This window comes from Prenolepis imparis, unplaced genomic scaffold (assembly GCF_030444845.1).
Source record: "Prenolepis imparis isolate NDT839.2.m4 unplaced genomic scaffold, iyPreImpa1.0 SCAF_719, whole genome shotgun sequence".
Taxonomy (NCBI): Eukaryota; Metazoa; Arthropoda; class Insecta; order Hymenoptera; family Formicidae; genus Prenolepis; species Prenolepis imparis.
Window position 1 is genome coordinate 1 of NW_028141877.1, and position 12658 is coordinate 12658.

Genomic DNA, 12658 nt, shown 5'->3' on the forward strand with positions numbered 1-12658 from the left:
AAGCAGTGGTATCAACGCAGAGTACTCGAAATGGCGACCTCCTAATTCAATGCAGGCATTACACCGCCGCACCATACTTTGCCGAACTCGTTCGAAAATGCCTGGTGTATGCTGGACGACCTCACAAGCATTGAAGATCCTCGCAGTCAGGTCCTCTACTGTTTCTACAGGAGTGGCGTACACTAGGCTCTTTACATGACCCCAAAGGAAAAAATCCAGAGAAGTCTAGTCTGGGGAGCGAAGTGGCCATGCAACTGGACCTCCTTTGCCTATCCAGCGACCAGGGTAGGTTTGATCAAGATAGTCCCGCACTGCTCGGGAGAAATGGGCCGGCGCACCATCGTGCTAATACCACATCTGATTACGTACAAACAACATCACATCTTCGATTAACTCAGGCAGGGTTTCGCGGAGGAACTGCAAGTAATTGTTCCCGTTCAGGCGAGGTGGCAACACGAACGGGCCGATCAATTGATCACCTAAGATTGCAGCCCAAATGTTTACAGAAAACCGTTGCTGATGGGTCCTGATGTGTTTCGCGTGAGGATTCTCGTCATTCCAAAGATGGCTGTTACGGCTGTTGAAGAGGCCATCCTTTGTGAATTGCGCTTCGTCAGAGAACAAAACCATGCTACCAAAATGTGGATTGTCTACGAGGCGATTAAGGTACCACTGACAGAAATTCACACGAAGCGGGAAGTCAGCTGGGCCCATTGCTTGCACCTTCTGTAGATGGTAGGGGTGTAATTGTTGTTCGTGTACGACTTTCCAGACAGTATTGTGGGCGACTCCCATAGCATGGCCGATGGCGCGAGTGCTAGTGGACGGTTCATTTTCAAATCTTTCCAGAATATCCTCCTCAAAATCAACGGTCCGGACAAGTCTTCTTGCTCCGGTGTCTAATCTGTTCACCGTCATCGTTCCCAGTTCCCGCAAGCGACGATCGATGGCTGCAAATGTTTTCCGACAGGGGTGTCGCCGATTAGGAAATCTCTCACGGTAGATCCTTTCAGCAAGTCTTGTATTGCAGCGAGCCTCACCGAACACAAGATGCATGTCTGTCATCTCCGCAAATGTAAACATGTCGATTTAATTTCCGAAACAAAACGCTGAACTGAGATCAGTGTGGACTAGGCGTTCGCTGCTTTGCGTCGCAGAGATGCCAGTTTCGAGACGCTGCCACCACGAACACAAGGAAAGAGCCTCGTACGTGTGCGCAGGCGCCGCTGAGCGCGGAGCGCCATCTCTGCTTTGCAGTCGTGCATCGTTGACAGGCGTCGTCGGAGACTACATGTTTATTAATAAAAGTTGCATATTTTCACCTACCCTACAACCCCTCAACGGTTGGCACCGGAGTTCCCGAACACCCTGTATATATATACGAGGGGTGTATGATAAGTACCCGTGTTAGGGAAGAAAACGCATTAAAAAAAATTTTTTTTTATTTATTTTTCAACACAGTCTCCTTTTAGTTCAATACATTTAGTCCACCGATATTCCAACTTTTTTAAGCCATTCAAAAAATATGATTTTTCGAACTCCGCAAAATAGGCTTCTGTTTCCGCGATAACTTCTTCGTTTGACGTGAACCGCTTTCCGCCAAGCCATTTTTTCATGTTTGGAAACAAAAAAAAGTCACAGGGGGCCAAATCGGGGGAATATGGTGGATGAGGTAGCAATTCATAGCGTAATTCGACCAGTTTTGCTGTAGCGATTGCGGACGAGTGAGCTGGTGCGTTGTCGTGGTGAAAGAGCACTTTCTTCTTCGCCAAATGGGGCCGTTTTCTTCTCAATTCAGCGTCGAATCGGCCCAATAAATCAGCATAGTACTGCCCCGTAATTGTCCTTCCCTTCTCCAAATAGTCGGTGAAGATGATGCCTCGCGAATCCCAAAAAACGGTGGCCATGACCTTTCCGGCCGATGGAACCGTTTTTGCCTTCTTTGGAGCAGGTTCGCCGGGTGAAGTCCACTGTTTAGACTGTTCTTTCGATTCTGGCGTGATGGATCCATGTTTCGTCAATAGTTATGAAACGCCGCAGAAACTCTTTCGGATTGCGCTTAAACATGTCCAAACAGTACTCTGAAGTTGTCATGCGGTTCCGTTTTTGTTCCACTGTGAGCAAACGCGGCACCCATCTCGCCGATAGCTTTCTCATGCCCAATTTTTCGTGTAAGATATTTTGTACGCGTTCAATTGAGATGCCTACAATGTCAGCAATCTCTCTGATCTTCACTCGGCGGTCTGTTAACACGATATCATGGATTTTGTTGACCATATCCTCCGTAGTCACCACAATCGGACGGCCTGGACGCTCTTCATCAAAAACGGATGTTCGGCCTCGCTTGAATTCATTAAACCAATATCTGATGGTAGTCATCGAAGGTGCATGATCCTTATAAACGGCATGCAACTGCATTTTGATTTCCTCACACGTCTTCCCATCCAAAAAAAGAAATCGAATCACTGACCGATATTGCTCTTTTTCCATGATTGCAAACAAATACAAACTTGCCCAATTTTAACAGCTTTAAAACAAAATCTATTCGATAAATATGTCTGAAATTTTGACAGGCGACAGTTGAAAGATGAAATTAAACAATAGTATACAGATTTTGAGTCAGTGGCGCTATCAGTCGTTAAACACGGGTACTTATCATACATCCCTCGTATATATGATATCTGGTACATTATATTATCACAAATGTGTGATATATTATGAATATTGAGTTGTTTTGTGATTATTTAACTACAATTTTCTTAAAACTTCCTAAGACTGAGACTGCATAGAGTTATGTTCGCGCTCGTGCTTTGGGTAAATAAAATTGATGTAAAATCTGATAGTAGATATAATGTTCTCGATATATTTTGACCTAATACAGAAAAGCATGTACATATTGTGTTCAAAGCTGCAATAAATAATTATACATTATTTCTGCAATTTAAAAAAGATCTGTTATTTTGCGACTTTGAGGACAAAAACAAATAGGCAATAAATCTGCGATGACAGATACGCCAATAAAAAACAACACAAACATATAAACACGTAACAGCCACCGCGCCGGAACACAACCACCGACGTCGCGAAAAGCATGCGCGGCCGCATCACGTGGGCACTGTAAGGCCAATCGATCGCGCGATCTAAAGACTCGCACATGACAGGCACGTGCCTACTCTGCGCGGATCACGAGGCAGCCTATAGCGTACGGCGCCTTCGAGTCACCTCTAAATGTTTGAAAATTAAGGATGATTATTGGCGCTCGGCGAAAAGGGTGACTCCTGGCCCGAATCAATAAAAGGAGCTCACCCATGATCATCCACGCCTTATCGCAGTTATCCGTCGTGAAACCGCATACCGCACGCTTGTTATACCTAATTAAAACCGCAGTCGCCACCCGCTATCAACCAACTAACGATTTCGAATTACGGACTAGAATTCTATTACGGCATTATTGTTAGTCGTGACAAATACTGTTTTGTTGTATATGTTAATTTTTGTGCTAATACAGTAAACATTGTTAAACTAATATCTGAGAGCACTTATCGCTTCGCTTCCTCAATATATCTGCTTTCCTGCACGCGCTCGTGAACATATTGATGGTCCTTCGAGCCGGATTTTCGTCATAAAGCCGGCATCCGCACGTTCGCGAGTGTTCTCTCTCGTGGCGGGAGTGAAGTGATTACTCAACTATAACAGGAACATTTGTGAGTGTCAATCATGGATGCAGCTACGCTTCACGATAGTCAAAGTGAAATTCAAAGTCGCATATCGCGTTCAGTGGAGTACCTCAAGAAGTTGGGTGCCGCCAACATCACCGCCAGTGCCGTCGCAACTCGCATCCGGATCCTCGACCAACTGTGGGTGAAATTCGAGGAGCAGCATGATCTCCTTCGGGCCGCCCTGAAAGATAAATTCAAGGAGAGTGCGTACGTAACCTCTGGTCTCTTCGAGATAACGGAGAATGCTTACGTGATGCAAAGGAGCACGCTGGATGGCTACGCCGAACATATCAAGGCTCAAGTCGTAGGCACACCGCCTACCTCTGACAGCGCCCCGAAGACCACGCTGCCTCGCATCAAACTCCCGCAATTCTCAGGCTCGTACGCCGACTGGCCTTCATTTCGGGACCTCTTCCTGTCCGTCATCGGTGGCAACTCCTCAGTCTCCAAGATCGAGCGGTTCCACTATCTTCGCTCGAGTGTGCAAGGCCAAGCCTGAAATGTTAATCAGATCATTACCGGTTACGGGCGAGAACTATGATCGCGCGTGGGCGATATTGTGCAAACACTTCGACAACAAAAAGGAACTGATCCGCTTGAACTTCGCCGCATTCACTGCCACGTCGAAGATGAAGGGGGAAAGCGCCGAAGAACTGAGTATCATCCACAATGCTGTCACCACCGCCGTAAACGCTCAAGAAAGTATCGGCCGCCCCATAAACTCGCACGGGATGGATCTCTTCAACCACTTAGTCATCGAACTATTCGACGCACGCACCCGGCTGGAATGGGAGTCTTCCACGTCGGACTCCGCTGAACCTCCACGTCACGAGGCACTTCTCGAGTTCATAAGCCGACGAATGCGAACACTCAACGCCGCGCGACCGAAGAACTTCGTGAAGACTTCCAGTGATTTACCACGCACCGCCAAAACTCACGTCGCGAAGCACGGAACTGATACGCCGCAGTGTGCACTTTGCCACGAGAAACACTCACTAATGACGTGCCGTGATTTCAAGGGCAAATCAGCTGCCGATCGGAAAGCATTGGTCGAGACAAAGCGACTATGCTTTAATTGTCTCGGTAACCACTTCATGGCAAAATGTCAATCGAAGAAGAGCTGTTTCACTTGCAACGCACGTCACCACACCATGTTGCACGACGCATACACTACACGCTCACAACCCGAGGCCACCACACTCACTACGGTTCACACGAACGTAGACAAGAAGGCAGTCCTCCTCGCAACCGCTCGCGTGAAAATCGCCGACCGCAATGGATCACCGCACGACGTCCGAGCTTTGATCGATCAAGGCTCCGAGGTGTCACTAGTCTCCGAGACGCTAGCACAGCGACTACGGCTGCCACGATCCCACACGAACATGGCCATCTTCGGGATTGGAGGCACACGTGCAGGATCAACCCGCGGCAAAGTCACGTTGAACATCAACTCCAACGTGACCGACGCCAACCTGTGTGTAGCAGCATTCGTGTTGCCACGCCTTTCGCTGCAACAAGGTATCGCAGCAAAACGCCACCGCAACTGGCCGCATATTCAAGGTCTTCAGCTGGCTGACCCTCAATACCAGGAGGGCGATCCAGCGGAGCTTCTCCTGGGAGCGGAAGTATGCTCTCTAATCTTTGAAGAGGGCCTACGCAAGGGCGGACCCCAGATGCCGATCGCCCAGAAGACGTCTTTCGGATGGATTCTCTCTGGGGGCTCCGACGCAGCATCCGCAGAGGAACAACGCCACACATTCCAGTGCTCCGCTGACCGCGACCTAGTTGAGCTGGTTCAACAATTTTGGCAGCTAGAAAAGGAACCCACCGCAGTAGCTCCGCTCACCCCTGACGAAGAACGATGTGAGGAGCTCTTTGTGCGTACACACACACGCACCACCGCCGGGAGATACGTGGTGAGGTTGCCATTCTCCGCGCCGCCGACAACCCTCAGCGAGACCCGCAAATCGGCCGAACGCCTTCTGCTGGTGATGGAACGACGCTGCGACCGAGATCCTCGATTCGGTGACTTCTATCGAAGCTTCATGCGGGAATTCGAGGATCTGCAACACATGGAGGCGATAAGCACACTGCCAAGTGACTCGGAGAGCAAGTGCTACCTACCGCACCACGGCGTCCTCAAGGAGTCCAGCACCACCACCAAACTCAGGGTGGTCTTCAACGGATCGCAACGAACACAGTCGGGTGAGTCGTTGAATGCTCATCTGCTCATCGGAGCAAATCGCTTGCCAGCACTTAACGACATACTGCTACGATGGCGTTGGCACCGGTACGTCTTCGTCACGGACATCGAGAAGATGTACCGGCAAGTCCTCGTGCATCCGGACGACTGCGGCTTTCAGACGATCCTGTGGCGCCACTCTGTCGATGATGAGGTACTGGAATATCGGCTGAAGACAGTAACCTACGGGCTCGCTTGCGCACCCTTTCTTGCCATCCGAACGCTGCAGCAACTCGCGGTGGATGAAGGAGGTCAGTTTCCCCGCGGTGCTGTCGCACTAAACCGTGACTGCTACGTGGACGACGTGGTCACCGGCGCGAACACCTTGGCGGACGCGACCACGCTGCAAAATGAACTTCGCAATCTCTGCACGGCGGGCGGGTTCCCCTTAAGAAAATGGGCAGCGAACGACGAGAGGGTCTTGACGGGAATCCCACGGGAACATCGGCTTCAACGCTCACCACACTCGTGGGAAGGAGAAACTCACTCCACCTTAGGACTCCACTGGCACCCGCACGGGGATCAATTCTCCTTCGTGTTTCATCCCCGCACGATCGCGGAATTCACGAAGAGACGAGTCCTCGCCGAAACCGCTAGGCTGTTCGATCCGATGGGCTGGCTAGCACCAGTCGTGATCCGGGCGAAGATCATGATCCAGACGACGTGGCTGCAGCGATTGGATTGGGACGCCCCACTCCCACCAGCCGACGTACGACAGTGGAAAAGCCTGCTGGAAGAGCTTCCGCTTCTCGATCGCATACGGATGACTCGCTGGTTCTGCACTGGAGATGCCGACACACATCTTCAACTGCATGGCTTCGCAGACGCATCAGAACGAGGTTATGCCGCCGCTGTGTATCTGAAAGGACCAAGGTTTCAGTTAGATTGATGATGGCTAAAAGCAAGGTAGCTCCCGTCAAACAAGTAACCTTGCCAAGACTGGAACTTTGCGCCGCCACTCTACTCACCAATTTAATGCATCACGTCTGCAACACGCTCGACCTTGCCACAGTGCCGATCTATCTCTGGTCTGATTCCCAGGTCACCCTCCACTGGATCCGCGGGCACGCCTCAAAGTGGAAGACCTTCGTCGCCAACAGGGTAGTTCACATCCAAACGCAACTGCCCAACGCACGATGGAGACACGTGGCCGGACGAGACAATCCTGCAGACTGTGCATCGCGAGGAATCAATCCAAGCGAACTCATCAACCACGCATTGTGGTGGACAGGACCTACCTGGCTGCTGAGGACAGAAGCTGCATGGCCGAGCACCGAGATGGGAGCATCTGAAGAGGACCTTCCAGAGAGCCGAGCCACCAGCCTGCTGATCAAGAGGGACGTCGTTGTCGAACCGGAACTCCTTCTTCGGTTTTCCACTCTGCAACGCCTGCTGCGAGTATCGGCATGGTGTCTGCGCTGGCGTCGCACATCGAAACCCGCTGACACCCCTGGACTACCACTGGATCCGGATGAACTGGACGCTGCGCTGTTTCGTTGGCTTCGATTGATGCAAGCGCTCCATTTTACTGAAGAGGTCGCCGCCATCACCGCCGGACGCATACTATCACCACGCAGCTCGCTGGTGAAGCTCAATCCATTCCTCGATGACCACGGCGTACTGAGAGTGGGAGGACGACTCAAAAATGCTCTGCTGCCGCATGATGAGAAGCACCCGATGATCGCTCCGCCAACGTCATGGTTGACGCGATTGATAGTTGACTCCTGTCACCGCCGGACTCTGCACGGAGGAGTGCAACTCACGCTCGGATTGCTTCGTCTCCGCTTCTGGGTGCCACGAGGAAGAGCCGTCGTCAAACAGCTACTTCATCGCTGTGTCACTTGCACCAGGTGGCGGGCGGCTGCTCCACACCCGCCGATGGGCAATTTACCGCCCGATCGAGTCACTCCAGCACGATCATTTCTACGCACTGGGGTGGATTATGCAGGGCCAATACTCATTCGGACGAGCAAAGGTCGTGGACATCGCGCTTACAAGGGCTACATCGCAGTATTCATCTGCTTTTGGTCGAAGGCCATCCACCTGGAGCTCGTCTCGGATTATTCCTCCGACGCATTCATCGCCGCACTTCGCCGCTTTGTCTCTCGCCGGGGCCTGTGTACCGACATTTACAGCGACTGTGGCACAACTTTCGTTGGAGCTGACCGCACCCTGCGGGAGCTCCTCATTGCAGCGTCCTCCGATGGCCGTGGAATCGCACGTGCAGCAGCCGCTCAGGGAATCCGCTGGCACTTCAATCCATCAGCGGCCCCGCACTTCGGCGGATTGTGGGAGGCAGCCGTGAAATCCGCCAAGTATCATCTTCGTAGAGTGATCGGCGAGACCACCCTCACCTTCGAGGAGTTAAGCACGCTCCTCGCTCAAATCGAAGCCTGTCTTAATTCCAGACCGTTGCAGGCACTCTCAGATGATCCAGATGACGTCGCCGCTCTCACACCGGGACACTTTCTCATCGGGGCACCTCTCCTCGCCGTACCCGAGCCGTCTCAGATCGAGAAACCTGGAAACACGGGGTCACGATGGCGTCACCTGCAAACCATGAGGGACCATTTTTGGGGGAGATGGTCGAGCGAGTACATTCATGGACTTACCTCCCGATCAAAGTGGTTCAAGGACGAGGCATCACCCCGCATCGGAGCACTCTGTCTGGCACGCTCCGAGAACACCCCTCCGAGCCGATGGCCTCTTGCAAGGATCACGCGACTGCATCCAGGAGATGACGGCGTCGTGCGCGTAGTCACCATTCGAACGGCGACTTCCGAACTCGTACGTCCGCTCGTGAAGCTCGTGTTACTTCCGGGCGTCGACGACACCGATTCGTTACACACTGACACATAAATCACACCGCACTGTACTCACACAACACCTTTGCGAGAATGGACCCCGACTTCGATACACCACATCTCACCTTATCGTCTCACTGTCACTGCACTCACTGTAATTCACCTCACTCACCACGAAATCTCGTTGCGACTACGTGTTTCACAGTATCACCGACAATACTCACACATCGCGGCACGCGACCACACGTACATCGCAATGCGCAGCCGCGACCGCTTCAATCATCGATCACGAATCATTTGAGATCCGCGACCGGATATCACTAACAACTCATGTTGTCACGTAGTGACAAGGCGGGCGGGATGTTCAAAGCTGCAATAAATAATTATACATTATTTCTGCAATTTAAAAAAGATCTGTTATTTTGCGACTTTGAGGACAAAAACAAATAGGCAATAAATCTGCGATGACAGATACGCCAATAAAAAACAACACAAACATATAAACACGTAACAGCCACCGCGCCGGAACACAACCACCGACGTCGCGAAAAGCATGCGCGGCCGCATCACGTGGGCACTGTAAGGCCAATCAATCGCGCGATCTAAAGACTCGCACATGACAGGCACGTGCCTACTCTGCGCGGATCACGAGGCAGCCTATAGCGTACGGCGCCTTCGAGTCACCTCTAAATGTTTGAAAATTAAGGATGATTATTGGCGCTCGGCGAAAAGGGTGACTCCTGGCCCGAATCAATAAAAGGAGCTCACCCATGATCATCCACGCCTTATCGCAGTTATCCGTCGTGAAACCGCATACCGCACGCTTGTTATACCGCTTATACCTAATTAAAACCGCAGTCGCCACCCGCTATCAACCAACTAACGATTTCGAATTACGGACTAGAATTCTATTACGGCATTATTGTTAGTCGTGACAAATACTGTTTTGTTGTATATGTTAATTTTTGTGCTAATACAGTAAACATTGTTAAACTAATATCTGAGAGCACTTATCGCTTCGCTTCCTCAATATATCCGCTTTCCTGCACGCGCTCGTGAACATATTGTATGGCATAAAAGTTATGAACTTCTTAATATTAAATATTTTACATGAAGACGTGCGATATCTTCCTTTATTTCAATAATAATATTGTTGAATGAAATTACAGGATATACAGTGTGTATGTGTGGTTTATACGTAAGATTAGCCTACAACTTTACATAATTCTGTTAACAGACCATTTCGACTGTTTTGTAGTATTTACAGAAATAAAGACTTTCATTTTTTGAGTGATATAACTGGTTATTCGCTAGAGTACAAGCAAAACGTGACATAAACTTTACTTGCAATCGTGTACACAGTTTTCCTTAATTTTATCGCATTTTAATAAATTCCTTTTTTAATCGAGAAATTAAATAAACATGAATCGTGTTTCAAATAAATCGAATTGTATAACTCAATGGCATAAATGCCATAAATGAATATGTTTGTAGAATTATAGACAATTTTAGTAATATTTCGTTGCGCGTAACAGTTTCTTTTTTAATTTTTTAAATGCAATTATACATAAATAAATATATATCATATTTGAGTAAATGGCTTACAAAGTTAAGTTTGATAGTCAAGAATGTGCTATAGGGATATATTAGCAAATTTATTGTTAAAACACTTATAATACTACATAAAATTACATATATTTGACAGAATTGCGCTTTTAAGTAGTGCCTTAATGCCAGTAAGCTCTATGGCTTTTAATAGTGTGTTTGTTTCTTGCTATCAATTTTGTCAAAACAAAGTGCAAATTGCAACTAAACAAAATTCTGAGTATCTCGCATTTATTTGTTATATTTTTTTATACGCATAATCTATTTTGCTATATTTGTATGATTAATGTCTCATTACGGAACTAGAGATAAAATATATACGCTTCGCGCGAGTTTATCGGTGACGAAAATACATATAAAAAACTAAAACAGTGAAAACTTTTAATATCAATTCTAACACACTAATTGTGAATCAGTAAAAGTATCATAACTATACGTACGTATCATCATCAATTACGTCAGTTAAATTGAAATCATTGCAGAGAATAGCTGACTTAATAATAAAAAGCAATAATGGAAGAAAACGCATTCACACAATTTTGGAATGTTATATTAATCCGGATAAAATTAATTAAGAAAAAAAAGAATAACTCTTCATTGCTGTGTTACGCGATATAAATCTTGATTTATATTGTATATTGATATCGCGCATTTGTTGTGTTACTTGAAAGCACTGTATACACGGTAGAAGTTTCTACATTTTCTCCCTTTCATACTTACGACTAGTTTCGTACAAAACGCGGCATATATTACTTATTTTGTGTATTTTTTAATATTATAAATAATTTACCGTATGTTTGCGTACGTAATGCGATTCTTTTGGCGGTAAATTGTCGATTGTTAGTAGCCCGCGTAATAAGTGTAGTGTTATATCATTTTTTAAAAATTTTATCAAGCATAGAAAAGCACTGCTTTACATATGCTAAAAAAAAAAAAATTAAATTAAATTAATATAAAATTAATATAAGCGTGTTTATACTCGTAGAGTATTGAAAGAAAAAGATCACAGAAATTAATCTAATTTTGAAGAACAAAAAATGTAATACCAATTTTCAATATATAATTATTAGCGATAAATAGGGCTGCCTGAAAAGCACTTTGACATGCGAAATATAGCGGAAAGTGACAGAGAATTACATCATCGACTTAACAGATCAAGTCGTATGTACATTACATGTAACTACGAATATACGTCATGTTCACGTATTTGTGCCTGGCATATTTGACTCCAACTCTTCCACTGGCATTTTGTCTATAATAAAAAATTAACGAATATAAATATGAAATATCGTTCATGCGAAAGAAAGAGAAAGAGAGATAGGAAGAATATTAAACAACATCAATGAGAAATATCGATGACTGTGTTTCTATAAAATATTTTTAAAAAATTTGAATACAGATAAAATGAGCTTCTCATTCGTACGATTGATATTTTATAAATATTACGTCTTATTTTAATATTATAAAGTTTTATTGTAAAAAAATTGCTCTCTCTACTTTAAGGAAATGCTTACTGCATCACACAACTTCCTTGAGACTGTCCCGCGCGTCGCGGCTTCGAGAGTGTATCAGATGATGCAAATCGCCTCCGGGTGCGCTATCGCGTCTCAGATCTCTCAAAGCAGCCGGAGCCAGGACTTCCCTCTTGTTCGCTGCTTCCTTTATGCTGGACAAGGTTTTACTGAGCCACGGCCAGCTGTTTCGCGCGGCTTGCAGCTCGGAGGCAGTAGCGTGCAATTGATGCGTCAGATCCTGCATCGCAAACGCGATTTGTATCAAGGATTTCTATATCTTGCGATTTCGAAAAATTAATGTAACGCAAAAAAATATATATTCTTGTCACCTGATTTCGACACTCGGCCTCGACGTGAGCCAACTTGGTCTGCGCCAATTCCAATTCTAATTCGCGCACCCTTTCCTGCACTCTGTGAAGCATAGGATCTATTCGATTCTCCAAGGGATGCGCGATATCCGCTAATATATTGGACGAATCCATTATACATGTCCTGCATTTCTCACATTTTGAAACCTTCGCCTGAAACATCAGTTGTTTTATTTCTGTACACGAATAATATAACGCAAATTGAATCATAGGATGAATCGTAACGCACTCGTAATTCGCTCAACGTTGTCTTTGCGGCATTGTAATCGTCTTCAAAACGCTGACAGATCTGAAACAGTATAAATTGCGTTTCCTGCAGTTCTATGCAATTGAACTCATTTGAAATCTTACTATGTGGAATCAAATAATGTTTGGCAAATACCTGCTTGTATTCGGTTATAATGAC

General features: G+C 46.9%; 4 protein-coding genes across 4 annotated transcripts; 2 read left to right on the forward strand and 2 right to left on the reverse strand.

Annotated features, from left to right (window-relative positions):
- Positions 1–1974: 1974 nt before the first annotated feature.
- On the reverse strand, positions 1975–2418 carry LOC145948804 (protein GVQW3-like). Its single transcript, XM_083058367.1, has one exon. It carries the CDS (start codon positions 2416–2418, stop codon positions 1975–1977), a length of 444 nt encoding a protein of 147 aa, XP_082914493.1.
- Positions 2419–4219: 1801 nt separating this feature from the next.
- On the forward strand, positions 4220–6850 carry LOC145948805 (uncharacterized). The gene has a single exon (XM_083058368.1). It carries the CDS (start codon positions 4220–4222, stop codon positions 6848–6850), a length of 2631 nt encoding a protein of 876 aa, XP_082914494.1.
- Positions 6851–6852: 2 nt separating this feature from the next.
- On the forward strand, positions 6853–8393 carry LOC145948806 (uncharacterized). Its single transcript, XM_083058369.1, has 2 exons — positions 6853–8287; positions 8380–8393. Exons 1-2 carry the CDS (start codon positions 6853–6855, stop codon positions 8391–8393), a joined length of 1449 nt encoding a protein of 482 aa, XP_082914495.1.
- Positions 8394–11884: 3491 nt separating this feature from the next.
- On the reverse strand, positions 11885–12652 carry LOC145948807 (rab GTPase-activating protein 1-like). The gene is made up of 4 exons (XM_083058371.1): positions 12635–12652; positions 12482–12541; positions 12214–12405; positions 11885–12122 (listed from the first exon to the last, which is right to left on the reverse strand). The coding sequence occupies exons 3-4, from the start codon at positions 12364–12366 to the stop codon at positions 11889–11891; spliced, it is 387 nt and encodes a 128-aa protein (XP_082914497.1). The 5' UTR covers positions 12367–12405; positions 12482–12541; positions 12635–12652; the 3' UTR covers positions 11885–11888.
- Positions 12653–12658: the final 6 nt, after the last annotated feature.